The sequence below is a fragment of the Dromaius novaehollandiae genome, chromosome 9, assembly GCF_036370855.1.
Source record: "Dromaius novaehollandiae isolate bDroNov1 chromosome 9, bDroNov1.hap1, whole genome shotgun sequence".
In the NCBI taxonomy this organism is placed as follows: Eukaryota; Metazoa; Chordata; class Aves; order Casuariiformes; family Dromaiidae; genus Dromaius; species Dromaius novaehollandiae.
In genome coordinates, this window is record NC_088106.1 from 31331886 (window position 1) to 31347893 (window position 16008).

General features: G+C 40.5%; 1 protein-coding gene across 7 annotated transcripts in view; it reads left to right on the top strand.

The window, feature by feature from the left end:
• The window catches only part of FARP2 (FERM, ARH/RhoGEF and pleckstrin domain protein 2), a 96049-nt gene that overhangs the window by 70234 nt on the left and 9807 nt on the right, over positions 1–16008 (top strand). For all 7 annotated transcript variants that reach the window (XM_064517116.1, XM_064517118.1, XM_064517113.1 and 4 more), the window contains 8 exons: positions 8285–8374; positions 9639–9772; positions 10896–10977; positions 12010–12247; positions 13293–13423; positions 13971–14039; positions 14377–14466; positions 15195–15277. In XM_064517116.1, the coding sequence (XP_064373186.1) occupies positions 8285–8374; positions 9639–9772; positions 10896–10977; positions 12010–12247; positions 13293–13423; positions 13971–14039; positions 14377–14466; positions 15195–15277 (917 nt within the window). The remainder of the gene's footprint in view (positions 1–8284; positions 8375–9638; positions 9773–10895; positions 10978–12009; positions 12248–13292; positions 13424–13970; positions 14040–14376; positions 14467–15194; positions 15278–16008) is intronic.

Consider the following 16008-nt stretch of genomic DNA (forward strand, 5'->3'; position numbering starts at 1 on the left):
AAGAGACTCCCATTGCCCCCCTGTGTTGTGGGGACATTCTCGGTGTCTATTGCTGGAGTCAGCTTTCGGTGTTTTAGCAGGAGCTCGCTGCAGAGGGCTCCAGAGCAACAGGAAGGTGGTTTCACAATTTCTCTCTTACATTTCAGTATTTAAAAGTCTATATTTCAAGTCTATATTTGATGTGTATTTGATACAAAACAGTAACAGTGCATTTGGTGCCTTTTGGACTCTGTGTTATATTAGAGTGTAAAGAGCACTTGCTGTTGTGTCGAAAGTGTTGAAAAGACAGTTGAAAGCAAGTGAACTGCTCAAGGTAATTTTCACTAGGGTAGTACACTGAAGAGCAAGTAAGAAAGACAGCTGTTGACTCTGGAAATCCGTTGTCTTTGGCTTATTCACTAATGAAAGATTGTGTCACATTGTGACGTTAGTCCTGGCCTTATCTTTGCTGTGTATTGTCATATTTAACGTGGATCAATTGATTGGACTGTGCTCTCCATGCAAAGTGCTGTGTCACGTTAATAAAAATGTGTTCTAAAATGATTTAATTTACTATCATAGAGAACAGCACAATGCTAACACTTGTTAAGGTCTAAGGTATGTTGTTCTTAGGCTCTTGACTTTTGTGCACGTTCTCGACACGTGTTCTACATCAGTCCTTCAGGTCGTTCTTTCTAGGCATAGCAGGACCCTTAAAGTGGTGCTGAGGTCTCTGCTTTTGAGCTGCAATGGACCCAAGCTCAGCTTCAGCTTTCCCAACAGCAGGCATTGTGGTGACACCTTTTACACTCAGCTAGGCATCTGTGGTAATCTGGCTTATTCAGAAGAGCTGACTATATCGTTGGAGCTGCCTTCTCCGTTGCTAATTCTCTCTGCTGAGTGGTGGATAATGCTCTGGGCCTCTGGTGCTTTGGGCCTCACGTGAGCTTGAGGCTTCTGTTCTGAGAACAGAGAAGCAAAAATGGCAGTGACTTCTGTGGGTGCAACAAATCTCAAAGCAGGAACAACTTTGTGTCCTCAAGATGTGGTTATGTTCCTCAGCCTGGACTGCTTTCATTCTACCAATAAGCACTGTTTGCCTTGACCATGAACTCCCCAGCTTCAGCACTGGAAGCTGCAAAGGTGAAGAAGGTGCAGGTTTCATGATGTGGAGCTTTCCTTATCTCCGTGGAGAGTTGAGGATTCAGCCCCGCTTTCCCAGGGAATCCCAGTTCTAAAACGCTTTTGTTGTGGAGGCCACCCCACCTTAAGTGTTTGAAACACAGAACTTCAGCTCCTTTCTGTGTGCTTTGGCACCACTGAGCAAGGCTTCTCTGCCTCATGATTGATCTATATTCATATCCTCTGCTCAGTGGAAGACTGCAGAGCCTTTCTGAAAGGTTTAAGTAAGTAGTGGTAATCCACAGATTCTGACTGCAGTCTCCCATGAACTTCTCCAGAGTCTTATGTACTTTATGTAGCAGTCTGCTCTGGTCTGTATGGCAGTGCTGATGTACTACTTCACAGTGCCATCTGTTCATGTGCTTTGATAAGTATTGGCTTCATGTACCTCCACAGCTTGTCGAAATGATAGACGTGACCAGATGCCAGTGTGTGACTGAGATTATCATCTTTATTCACACCGCACCATGTTATCAGGCTTTTATAGCGGTTGCTAGCAATAATAAGAAACCAGAATCAGTTCGTCTTTCTTAAACAATGACTCCAAGAATTTAGACACACTCAGAAGAAATACATGCATGTGCGTGTGTATATACATATGCACAAACACACACACGCGCGCTTTTGCATGCACATGTTCTTTGACCACTTTTCAGATAGGGATAACAAATTATGAGACTCTGCCCATGTAAGCATAGTATTTGAAAAAACTGCAATCCTTATAGCACTGCGTTTTCTCCTGGTAAGACAGAGAAGTCCACCAGCAGCAAACATTCTTGACCATTTTTCTGGAAGCAGCGTTGCTGGCCTTGCTTGCTTACAGGAAGAGCAGCAAGGTTTGTTGTCTCTTCTGTACTTGAGAAGAATCTAAGACTTCTCGTTTCAGCACGAGGAAGGCTCTGCTGTCCAAACTGCATTCCTTAGGGAGTCAATGGCCACAATGAAATCTATAGATTTCTGTGTAACCTCTAAGAAGAAGCTGCCCTCTTTACTGCTGCCTTTCTCGTGCCATTTGTTGTCATGTCTTCACCGTGTCTTTGACTGGGTACTTTTTGGAGCTGTGCCAGCAAGTGCAAACTTGCTCACTCTTGTTTCATCTCTGCTTGTTTCTTCTTGCAAACAGACTGGCTAGGCTGATGATACACACCGTCTCCAATAATTACAGCCTGTAGTTTCTCTCCTTGATCCCAAGCCCCATTTCCTTATTATTGTGCAATTGGTGATGTGCACTTAATATAGTTTTAAGACTTCAACATCTTTATTCACAAACTCCAGCAGAGGATACTGATAGCAAAGCTGTGATAATACTGTTAGTTCAGCAAGAAGTTTGCAATCTCACCTTCCCTAAGGTGTGCACTTCCATGTTGGCATTCAACCATCCCACTAGGAGTATTTTCAGTTAGTTACGGGGCAGTGCACTGTCAGCACATACTCTTTCCTTTTGGTTCATTTATAGCCTAGGTGGTCTTTGCCAAAATGCTGATAGTGGTGGAGGCCTTTCTGACAGAACGTAGTCTGTGCTCTGTCCCCAAGTGGACTGGTGCTCTCGTGAACAGGTGTAGATACGTCCATACATCTCGACTCTTAGCTGCTCCAGGCTCATAGCAAATGTACAGAAATCTCACTGATTTCCGAGAGCAAAGATGCCACTTTAGACTTAGTGCTCCCAAAGCTCATGTCTACCATGACTGTTTTCTACCTAAGGGAGCCTCCTGAGATCTGCAGTGAGCTACATGGAGCTCTGCTCCTCCTCTCGCCAAGCACTGCAGGGTAATAGAAGCACGTAGCTTCGGGCAGACGCTCGTCTCCTGGGCCTCCAAAGAACTGCTTCTCATTGTGGATAGTGTTAAGAATCACGCACAGTGTGGATGTGTTATAAATAAATGCTCACAGGAGAGAGGAAGGTTTCATGAATAACTGGGAGTGGAGATAAAATTTTGCAGGTCGTTCATCTGCACACCCTGTTTCAGCCTTGCTGTCTAGTTCAGACTTACTGAGGTAGAACTGCTGAGGGCAATAAAAACGGGGCCTTTCGTGCCACATTTGTTGAGCCAAATACAGGGCATGGGCAAGACCAAGGCCAGCAGGTACTATGAAGATTTTTAAAGCTTCAGTAATTTATGTATGTGGACATAACACTATATTCATGCAAATAATGTACAGTTTTACACAGAATCTCCAGATGCTAGCAAGTTATTTTTTAATAGATAAGGCTCAGCCTGAAGGCTCAGTTTTTTGTGAGCTGGCTTATAGGTTTATAGCTTTTTACTTTTTAATAGGTTTATAAAATACTTACTGTTCATTATCTCCAGGTTATAACTATTATAAAGATAAATAATAGTAGCTGTACTGTCTCTTCTAGATGCTGAAGTCCAATCCTTTCTACCTCATTTTTCAAAGTCTGATATTTCAGCAGATTGAGTTCTCTCTCAGACCGAAACTAATTTATGAAAGTTACAAGCCTTGAAGGGAATTTTTTTATTGTAATTGGTTTTCAGCTTGACCGACTTCTGAGGCTTCAATCTCCATTCAGAAACAGTATTTTAAGTGAAAACAGCCCAGGCTGAAACCAATATGACAAGTTAAATTTCACAGCTGTTTTACAATTGTGTTGTACACAAAAAAATATAATTTTACAGTGGTGCTATTAATAGAGCTTTAGTTTTAAGTGTTATGCTGCTGCTGCTGTAATTCTGCTTAGTTAATCAGGGCATGCGTAGGTATTAGCTAATTAGATTTTATGTTCAAGACCTTGCCTGATATTTTCAATTAGATACCTTTATCCGTGCTATGGTATTATTTTATAAAATGTAAGACTTGCATTGCCTTTTGCACTGTTGCAAAAAATTGAACTTAAGTTACTGATGTTCAACGGCCCCCAGTTTGCTGGCTTGCTTGTTTTGTGACCCCATGTGCTTGCTTCATCTGCAGCGTGAACCCTTCTGGAGGCAGCTACTCATAGCTCTTTCCTCATCTTCGCCAAGTGCTACGCTATCATCACTGCTAAGTGGTGGAGCTTGTGGCAGGCTAGTCCTCTGCTCAAGCCTCCCTTGCTTCGCTCGGAGGAGACAGACTGGGAGGATCTGAGACATCGTTCTGCTTGGTACCTAATGATTAAAAGGTGACTTTGTGTCTGAGAAGGTTTGTGACCACAGCGCTGTAGTACAAAGGGTGCTGATCTGGTTACATTAGCGTAGGTATTTTTAACTATAGGTGTCTTACCTGGTGGTAATGTTTTAAAAAGTTATTTTTTAGCGAGTTGGGATACTGGCTTTTTTCATAGAAAGGCAGGCAACGAAGGCAAGCAAATAATTGAAATGCCTCATTGATGTCAGCTGCCCCTTTTGATTGAGCATTTTATAGCAAATTCTTGAACTCTTACATTGTGTGCTTTCTGCTCCCAAACATTGCTGTGAGGCCGCTGTTGCTATACTGAAACCTTTAGAAAGCTGGATTTTCCTTGTTACTATGCTTTCTCCAAGTAACTGTGGTTTTCTGTTCTCATAATGGTAGATTTCTCCTCATCCTTTTCTAATGGAAGCTGATTGCAGCAACCCACTTTAATAGTACACGGAAGCTGATCCTGTCTCCCCCTCCCCCTGCGAGTTATTTTTGACATTGCTGAAGCCCAGTCGTTGAAGTGAAAAGTTAAGCATTTTTATGTATGCAGAATGATTTTTTTTTTTACAAGACTCGATAGTTTTGTGACATCTTAATCTAGATGGAAAGCAGACAGAAAACTAAAATAGTCTCTTAATTCTTGCACTGCGCAGCACCTGATGTCCCCAGGGTGTCTCGCAGTCTTTTATTTTTGGCCAGCCTGTTTCTGCCACTAAGTGCAGAGAAGAGCTCTTCATTCGACATCGCTTGCTGTTACTGCATCTAGTGAGCGTTTGAAGGTTTCCGGGTGTGATAGTGCACGCAGAAGCCACTGAAATGCTGGTTTTTTGGAGTAGGTCTCTGTTATTTGCCTTGATGCCTGCTCTGGCTGTAGGGATGTTGCCTTTGGACTGGGGAAGCAGACTGTCCTCTGAGGCAGTCTTTGCGTTACTTTTTTTCGGGCACAAAGCGATTTCCTTTCAGTGCCTGAACAGTAATGAAGGTGTTTGGCAGGTCCCCTTTTGCGCTTTGACAGCTGTATCACTTGTCAGTGCTTCTGCTACAGTGGAGCTTTCTGTCAGAAGAAATGTATGACTGTTTTTTGCCCTACTGCTGTGAACTAGAAACACGAATGCACGATGTGAGACTTCCTTTTTTTTTTTCCCTTTTGCTAGTATCAAACTATTTATTATTTTAAATCATTAGGTACTCAAAGCAGCCTACCAGTGCCTTAGAAAAACTCCTGTCTTTACATAATTGAAAGGAAAATCTCCAGGGAAAAGGCCCACCAGTGCTGTCTGGAAAGTAGCAAGAACCTCAGGGAGTAAACAAAAAGTGGTGATGGAAAGAAGAGAGAGGAAGGGAAAACGCTAGGGAAATGAAAAGCATTTCGTGGTACATCTCTGTGCCTCAAGTTAGCGTGCAGTCAACTGGTGAATAAAGTGGGAACCTGCAGAACTGTTCAAAGTTAATGAAGAAGGATGCTTTAAAGTAGTTAATACAGGCTCTGGACATGTATGTTTTTGCATGGTTTTGTGTTCTCTGAGTGTTTAGGGAACAATCTGCAATGATATTTTTGAGAGTGAGGAAAAAATATTCAAGTGAGGATCATAACACAGGATGTGCAACTTGAGGACAGGGTCTCTCCCAGACTGCTTAAGAACATATTTAATGATTTGCATCATTTGGGAGTAACTCCTTAAACAACAGTTTGCCTAAGAAAGCTGGCGTGGAAGAGGAAGATGATGGCAGTTAGAGCTGAGGTGAGGGGCAGCTGGGGAGTCCCCAGGATGGAGGAGCAGTGCTGAGACAAGAGCTGAACCCAGGGCATGGACATGAGTGTGCAGCGATTGCCGTGCAGCAGCTCACAGCAGCACCTCTGCAGTGGCTACACATGTTCCCCACGATCTCCTCTTGTTGCAGTCTACAGATCATTCCATGACCTAGCCTTCCTTTGCCTTTGGAAACTAGTTTTTCTAAGTCAGTCCTTTAAGCCTTTGGCTCTAGTTGTGTGCCACAGTAAACTGTGCTGAGCGCAGGAGGAGGAGCACACAAAACTGTGTTGCACAAGAGAACATCTCGTCTCTGTTCGCAATTCTTCTCACATTATATAAGATAGTGACGAAGTTACAGTTAAGCTAGTATGTGTCATCCAATCAGTTTATAAATAGGTATGTTGCAGAAATGGTAAGAAGTGCTGCAGGAAGGAGTTGGTAAGAAAGATAGGAGAAGTATGGCATCTCAGGCCTTCAGAAAGGTTAGGAAGATGATGTGATGCCCTTTGAGGCTGTTGGAGGAAGATGCCTCCTTGAGATACCACAGCGTTGTGAAGGTTTGTGAGTCAGGTAAATAAGCCAAGACAAAAAAAAATAAAATAAAAAAGCAAAGTTTACAAAAGGCTTTCCCTAACATCACGTGCGTATACGTACATTAAAATATACGTGATGGCTATGGAGTGAAGAGAGGCGAAGATGTCAAAGTATGTTCCCTGGTACCGCTAGGGAGGGAGCTGGTGCCAGGGAATAGAACAGCTAGCATAAAATAACTTTAGAAGAGGCAAGATGGTTACCTGAAATAAATTGCATTTTGGGATACACACTTCCATAGGTTCTGTGTAGCTAAGAGGGACTTTATAGATACTTTATAGATTTATAGAGACTTTATAGATTACTAAGCAGCCAGGAAAATGCTTGTCCGTGCACAATATTAACATGCAAGAAGCTAGAGTGCTTCAGAAACACTGTGACTCTCTCTGCCGATCGTGCTGGAGGGCATTTCAAAGCGTTTATACTGCAGGACTGCCCAAACCGAGCAGGAATGCTAGCTCTTCTCTCCTGTTTCTGGACTGTTACTGATAAAGGAGTTGCAATCGCGTGATTCTCACGGTGCCTGGACCACAGCACAAGAGGAGCGAGCGCTGGCAGTGTGCAGTGCCGTGTCTGTGCTAACCGCGGTTCCCTGGAGGGGGGTTGGCCTCTCATGCTTTCTTTTCCCGGCAGTGCTAATTAAACGGCATTTACTTGATACAACAACTCCCTATAGAAGAGATTTTTTTTTTTTTTTTTTAACTTGGTACGTATATGAAAAGGGGGAAATAATTTCCCAAACTGTATTACCCTCAAGAGAAATGAAGATGGAGAGCGCCACGTTTTCACATGACTTAAATTGGTGTAGTGACGTTTATTTTCACCAGGTGAGGATTTGGTACAAAACCGAGGCACAGCATGGCGAGTTAAGGTGACAAAGCAGCATTTTAGTTTGTGGTGTGATCGGTTCTTTAATATTGCTTGTGTTTTAATAAAGTGCGTTTTCAAGCTAGCTCTGATTTTGGTTTTTTTGTTGCAACTACAGAAGATCTGTTTTCACTATTTCCTCCCTTTGTGCTTCAATGTCCATTTTGTCCTTTCCTTCTTCTTAAATTGCAACCTGGTGTTTGGAAGAAGAAGACTCCAAAAACAGTGGGATACAGTGAATGTTTCATGGTTTTTTTGACACTGGAAATTGAAATTTGCAAAACAGAACTTCTTCCAAGTGTAAATGTTCTTCCCCTTTCAAATTATACTGTTCTTAGAGTGACTTTTTTTTCCTCTCTTCCCCTTATAAACACTTACAGCTCTGTCAGATCTATCTTTGTCAGGATATCTGCTCTACCAAGAGCTATGGTGCATCTGTGTTCTTAGGAGAAACAGTATTCCGGGGGAAGGCAGGTCTGTAGAAAAAGGCTCGAGATCCATCCTCTGGTCCTTAACCTCAGCCTTCGTGTTGACAGAGCAGTGGGTCACTATCATGACCCTGGAGCAAGCATGCAGCCAACAGCTGATGTGATTATTTCTTAATAATCTTGGAATATGAACAATATTTTATAGCAAATTCAGTGTTTGAGAATACGGTATTGAGCTGTTAGTAATCAAGTGTTCCGTTTGCTTGCACCAAGGAAAAACACATGTAAGATTTGAGCTTGTGCGAAGTAATAAATCGAGCACTTAATATATTAATACTGATTGTTTACTTGGTTTTCTTTCAGCGCTATCCAACCGACAAGGCATACTTCATAGCAAAGGAGATTCTTGCTACAGAACGGACATATTTGAAGGACCTGGAAGTTATTACAGTGGTAAGGATTTAAAAATGTCTTTAATATTTTTATTTTTCTTACCAGATTTTTATTCATTAATTTGGAAAAACTTGGAGTTCCTTCCAGGTAACAGAAGAAGAAAGCTCTATGATAAATGATAACTGTTGAGCGATGTAGATATTACCTTGTTTGTCACGTAGGTCCTTGTGGGAGAGCAGATATCCTCTCCGGGCTTTTATAATTAGTTCCTCTAGCTACATCTTACATGGTTTTGGAGTTTTAGGCAAACTTCATCTCTGAAAGCTGTGAACACAGGATTCTTACAGATAGCCTGAAAATGTTGTTGTTCATTCAGCCTCAATAGCAGCTGTTGCTGTCAGCTCTGTTTATAATCTAGTGATCATCACTTTGGTATTCTTTCTGAGACTTTTGTCTTTATTCTCATGATCTGAAGGTATAAGAGATGACAATTTCAAAGAGTATTGAGGATCCATGCAGAGATTTTTGTCTTTTTTATTATTATTTTTTTTTAAGGTGGGGAAGAAGCCCCAACTAGACTAGTTAGTCCTTATTTGGATGCTGGCTTGAGTTTCCAAATCTTTTTTCTTTAAGAGCTATTTGTTTACTTTACTGCAGGTTTCAACATTATGGCCATTGTGTTTTTATAAATTACTGTATTTATTTCATGAAAGAGAAAAATTATGATTTCCTTATGCCATGCATCTATAATTGAGATATTTTGCAAGAGTTCAATGAGTGTCATCTCACTGAAATTCTTCCAAGAGACTTCCCAGAACTTTTCTTAAATGACTGTGAAACATTTGGGACCCCAGATATTTTTTGGTATGTTCACATCCATATGAGAAAGCCAGGAACTGAAAGTAATTAAAAAAAAATGCAGTATGTAAAACACACAAAATGTCTCCAGCTACTAAACTTGTACAACGTTGCAAGTTTTATGGAAGAGCAGTTGTGTATGTTTTGAAATAAAAGCAGTTGTATTGCGTCAGTTGTGGGGCTGTTCTAGTCATTCAGTAATTCACTGTAATTTAGAGCAGTTACGAAACATCTCATCACTGGATTAGGAAACCTGCTTATGCCTGGAGCCAACAATAAGCCTTGTATCTGCAGTGTTTGGCAAGGAAAGCAATGACATCTTCCTTAAATAGTTCCCCTTTCTTCTTGCTGTTTCCCTGTGCACATGCACTTTCTCCTCCTCCATGTCTGCAGGAGCGGAAATTACATGCTAGCTATACATTTCTCACATATAAAAATTGATCATAATTTATGATGTTCCTTGCAGTGGTTTCGCAGTGCGGTCATCAAGGAGAACGCTATGCCAGAGGGTTTGATGACATTACTTTTCTCTAACATAGACCCAATTTACGAGTTTCATCGAGGTTTTCTGAAAGAGATTGAGCAAAGGCTATCGCTGTGGTAAGCATTAATAGTGAAGTGCGTGGGCAGTAATCAGGGAGGGTTTTTTCCTGTGTCCTCACATCAAGACCATGTGTAATCTATATTTGAATTGGTATTTCTGCTTAAATAGAAACAAGGAAAAATATTTTAATAAATGGTGATTTTTAAAAAGTGACCAAATAATTTTTGTAAAGCTCCTTCTTCAAGCACTGCCTTTTCTATAATATCCTGTATTCATGTGAATCGTATGCCAAGCCAAGGTTTTTCCTAATATTATCTGGTGTTGTTCCTCTAGCCTTAGAAAGAAGGGACACAAGGTCAAAAAGATAACGTGCAGTCTATGGGATACCTTGCCAGTTAATGAATCTCCAGGTGAAAATCTAGAGAGCACTTTTTTCTGTAAATAAAATGAGAGTTGTTCGGTTATTGCGGCACAACTTATTTCTCATTTCAGAAAATGGTTTTGGTCTTTTAACTGTTGTGTTACTTTCTTCTGACCTGAGACATAATATATGTTAATACCATTCAAAAGGAGATCATTTACTCCTCTTAAAGTGATGTTAATATATTGGTTTATTTTTGTTCTCTTCCTTTTTACATTGGTGAACCAGATCATTTACTGTATACCTGACTGTTTGGCCTCACTTCGCAAAGCTTTCCATTCTAGAGAGGACAAGCTAGATGGTTATATAAGATTAAAGCAACCTGGATCTGGAGTAAGGGAAATGGACAGATATAGTAAATGAAAAATGAACCAAAGTAAATTCATAAATTCAGGTGTGACATGTATTCGGAAGTCTAAAAGGTTAAATTCCAAAACAGCCTTGCCTACCAATTAATTTCTCTTCCTGTCTCAGTTTTCTAAGTATGTCTTTTATTTTTGTTATTTTATGCAGCTTCCATATTTACTGTACCAAGTGTTCAGCCCAAACAGTGAAATGGGAATCTCAGACAGAGAAAGATGGATAGGGGAGGGATTAGTCATATCACTGCTTCACTTAATTTTACCGAAGTAGTCCTCAGATATGCAGATGCCTGGGAAGCCTTTCTTAAAGATAATGTCTGAAGTACTACGGGATTAAGAGGGAGGAAATGGAGATGTGCTGCACCTTCTGATTTCATCTTTATATATAAATTTCAGGGAAGGAAGAACCAATGCTCACATGAAAGGAGATTATCAACGAATTGGAGATGTCATGCTCAGGAATATGAGTACTCTAAAGGTAGTTGAAAGATTGGAATAACAGAATTTCAGGGTTACTGATTCATTTTCTTTTCCTATTGTTAAGGATGGTAGTTTGTGCGTCAGTATTTTCACTTGACTTGAAGTGACTTAAAAACAATTATTGTTCATAAACCAATTTAGGAATAAAACAGAATATTTGCAACAAGGCTGTATACCACTGTTGCTCATTTTACCTCCTACATTTACATTGAGAAAAGGCTGCATGTTTGGTTACTGAGCAGCTGACAAAGAAAAATTAGTTTATTAATAAGTCTGAATGTCTTCCTATAATTGCACAACTCTCCTCTATGACGATATTGATCCATAAATTTGTTGAATTCCAAAATATAAATATTTTTTAACTGCAGAGTAGTTTGTTCTGAAATGAAGTCACTTTTATTTGGAGTAGAATAGCTTTGTGGGACAGTTACACTTGTGTTGCAGTGACGAGAATAATTGTTCCACTATAGTCAATGGTTTGAAAAGAAATATAAAAGCACAGATAGGGAAATTTAGAAAATTTGCTGTAACTTCTATTCAGACCATTAACTTTCTGTGCTTTTGGCATTCCACTGATGCATAGTGCGACATGCTGATCTGTTTTGACCCCAGTTGGTAGCTGTCTGCCAGCTTCTTTAATGGATAAACCTAGGCGACACAACTTTCAGTTCACTTTTGCCTGTTCTAGCTTTAAAAGAGTCAGTAATCAACAAAAATGGTTTTACAATGCAAAAGTATTAATAAGTTGTACTATTAGCTGTTTTTATAAAAGGCAAACATAGGCACAGCTACAATATATAGTGAACAGAGAACTGGGCAAATACCAGGGTTTTTTTTTAATGAAGCAGTTAAAACATGTGATGATGTTAGCATTTTTTTGCCGGCATTTGTGACGTATGTGCGGTCTTGGATTATATAATCATGGTTAGAGCCAAGTAGAGAGGGGAGTAGATGTTTTTCCACATTTGCTATGAAATCTATTAAAGACTATTTTGCTTTGATACTAGTAATTTTTTATATGTTTCAACAGGAGTTTACCAGTTACTTGCAGAAGCATGATGAGGTCCTGACAGAACTGGAGAAAGCAACAAAACGCCTAAAGAAACTGGAAATGGTTTATAAGGAGTTCGAACTGCAGAAAGTTTGCTATCTGCCACTCAACACGTTTCTGCTCAAACCCATTCAGAGACTGATGCACTACAAGTTGATCCTGGGGAGACTTTGCAAGCACTACACAGCAGAGCACCGGGACTATGCAGATTGCCGGAGTGAGTGAGCACTCAGCTGTATATATGCTAGGCAGAAACCCATTCCTGTGTATATACAAAAGTCTGCACGTTCTCATCCTGTGGGAGACAGCAAGTGTTGCATCTACAAATTCAATGTAAACTCTCTCTTTCTGCATTCAGAGTTTTGTTTCTGTGTACAATTCACCTGACCCTTGCATGCACTGTATGAAATACACAGGAGCTTTGATTTAGGTTGCTGACAATTCAGCTGCTAAATGAATGCTCTAATTTTGACATCCTGAGGTGGGGGGGATACCAAATAGAAAAGCAGAAAACTCGCAGGAGTAAATGCAGCTTAATTTCAAAGTGGCAGCTTAATTCAAAAAATGTTTAGGTTATGTTTTAAAGTTAACTTTGTTTTTCTTGAAGATTTTCAGTACCAGGTTTCGCCAGTCTCTTGCCATGCTCTGATGCAGGGCTCCCAAGCTTTCTGTGGTGGATAGAAAATTACCTTAACTGCTGGTTTGGAAAATGCAAAAGATAGCTTTCTTGTATAGTGTTCTGGTTGCACAGACTAATTATTTTTTCTGGCAGGCCAAAAAGAGTTTTTCTCCCCTTTAAGGCTGGTACATCTTGTTCTTTCAGCTCAAGCTCAAAAGCTATTTCTTTTTTTGCCCCCTTTTGTAGGGGGGAAAATGTAATACTTTTGGGGGAACTCTTGGTCATTTATGTGTATAAACGTGACAAAAAAGGATTGTAGTGTCATAAGCATGCATAAGAAGTTCCATTCATTTATAAAGTAATCTTTGACAGAAATTGTTGTTTCTAACTTCTGAATTGACTTTTGGCTAAGTGGTAATAACTTTTTTAGATGTGCAAAATGTAAGTTACCACATAATCTCCAGAAATACAGAAAACACTATTTAGTCTCCATGTTGCCCCTATACTGCTATAAAATGCATTTTAAGAAAAAACACTGTCATAAATCTGATTATTATTTCAGATTCTATCTTCCAGTGATAAAATTTGTGGCCTGGGTTCTGTATGCTCTATTCTGATCTTGTCGATGCTGTTTTGCTTTCAGATGCTCTGAAGGAGGTCACAGAAATGACGTCTCAGCTACAGCACAGCCTGATCCGCTTGGAGAATTTCCAGAAGCTGACAGAGCTGCAGCATGACTTAATTGGTATAGATAATCTCACAGCACCTGGTAGGGTGAGTAACTTTGCTTAGTTTGTAGAGCCTTTATTTATTTATTTATTTTATTACCAAGGAAGTGCATTTCAACAGTGTATTTACCGCCACAGCCTTTCTCTATATATTTTATGGAATGATGTAAAGGGTTTGTATGATAATTGTCTTTGTAGTTAGTCACATTTACCTTTTGGTGATGTCCTTATAGGGAACTAGATCAAAAATACTACCGCTTAGACTCTGGGTACAGTTTCATGTTTCCAGTACAACAGATACTGAATATACTGGGATGCTTTGCTCTACATTTGGGTGGGAAGCAGTACATTATGTATTCAATAGGAAGTCTACTACCAGGTCTGCTTATGTCTTTCTGTTGTGATCTCTTCTTGTGGACTGAGATTGCATGGAGAACTGAAGGAAAGGTGTGGTTTTTTTGTTTAACAAAACTGTTAGTGATCATTGCTGGGCATTGATCAACATCTGTGTACTCTGGGTTGAAATGAAGCATCAAAATTCTGTGCTTTTGGGAAAGATCAGGCTTTGTTTAACTTTTTCTTTTTCTCTGCAGGAATTTATCCGGGAAGGTTGCTTGTACAAGCTTACTAAAAAGGGTTTACAGCAACGGATGTTCTTTCTGGTGGGTGCTGCTTCTGGTTTTCACAAACCTAAGGTGTTCAAGATAAAGCTGTCATGAAACTGTTTTCATGTTGAGATTTTCTTATAAGGGGGACTGTGATAAAGCAGTCCGTTCAGGTTGTTTCTCTAATGGCACATTCTATTAACAGAATTTTTGAAGCCTCTAATATAGATAAACATGATTATTTTTAAGGGAAGTAGCCAAAGTGATGGAGGACTGGTGCTTCTCCTGCTTTTATAGTGTTTTTCAAACCACAGATTTTAAAAAGGTGTCAAAAAATATTTGGCACTAACTGCTGTCTGGAGAATATTGATTATATTCTTCCTCCATTTTTCAGTTCTCAGATATGTTGCTGTACACAAGCAAAGGTGTTACAGGGACAAATCAATTCAAAATTCATGGACATCTTCCTCTGCATGGCATGTTGGTAAGTGGTTTCAATTTGTATCACAGTGTTGAAGAAATGACTTTGCTCTAAGTCAGGTCAAGGCTTTCCATCTGGGCTGCAATGACCAAAGTAGCAAGCTGCATCAGAGCCGGTCAAAGCAGCCTGGCTGTCGTCGTGGCCTGTGGTGCTGCTGATCATGGACTGGACCATCAGTATGCCTTAGCCTATGTGCTAAACATAGAGTTGTCTGCAGGTGGTAAACTTATTCCTTCCCTCTTGTTAGCAAAACAGCTGGAATGCATCTGTTTGACGACTCATTTTTAAATTGCTGTGAAAGGCTGATCTGGGAATATGGATTTGTCCTGCCATTTTTTCCCCTGCACCTAGGCAGGAAATCGATCCCCCTGCATCCCCACCTGCATGTTCTAATGGAACTGTTCTTTCTGTGTTTGATTTGCAGCTAATAGTGCTCGACCCACCGGTAAGTAATAAGCTCAATCCTGCTCAGAATCCTTCTGTTTTGGTCCTGTTGGATGTGGTGCTGTGCAGCTGCAGATGTGGCATTAGAAGAACACAATATAGATTTTCATATACAGCCAAAATAGATTTGAATTAGGCGCTATTTGTAAAAGAGTAGCTGTTTTGTACTTACTGCAACTGTGTTGTCGTCATCTTGTGACCAAAGTTCCTAGCCAGCCAGAGAGGAGAGTTTTGAGTATTTATCAGTCACTGAGCAGTGATGAGAAAAACCTTTTCTTTTTCTGCAGGTGGAGGAGAGTGAGAACGAATGGGCTGTCCCACACTGCTTCACAATCTATTCAGCACAGAAAACCATAGTAGTGGCAGCGAGGTAACATTTATTTTTCCTCAGTTGCATGTAGGTTAACAGGTGTCTCCTCCAAAGAGTTAAAGTTTGATTATTTAGTGCAGAGCCAGAGGGATGTTTCATGTGTCCTCTGGAAAGGACAACTTTAAACCAAATACATGACACTTCATAATTTCTTTTTCAGTATTGTTTTTCAGGAAGGAGTAGTTTCAACAATCAAATGGTAAATTATTAAATGGGTATCAGCAGCAATAGCGTTGCCTTTATATTGTTTCCTAGTTGGCTGAGCTGCTGGTGATGTCCTCAAAGCAATTGCTATAAAGCAGGAGACGAACTGAAATCTAAACGTACACATATTTTAGAGAACCAAAAAGAATTAAAATCCAGAACATACAAATTGATTTAAGGAGGGGAGAGTTCCTGGATAGATCTCATGAAGGAAGCTGTGAGGTGATAGAAAAATTAAAGGTTAGCTTGGAGAGCAAACCAGTTTCTTTCTGGCATTGAGTTTAGGGTGAGGAGTTATCCCTTCCTGGCTGGACCATCCAGGCAATAGCAGCTAGAGCAGCTCATGAAGAAGCAGAGGGGAAGGACGAGAGCAACATCACGCCTGAGGGGAGGCAGAGGACAATTTGGAGCATCCCAGCTGGGACCTTAGGGCACTGCAGCCTGGGACCTGGATGTGCTGGGGCTGCCTCTCGGAGGAGCTTGCTCTGCCTCCTCTGCATGCCACAGGACAGCAGCACAGGGAGCAC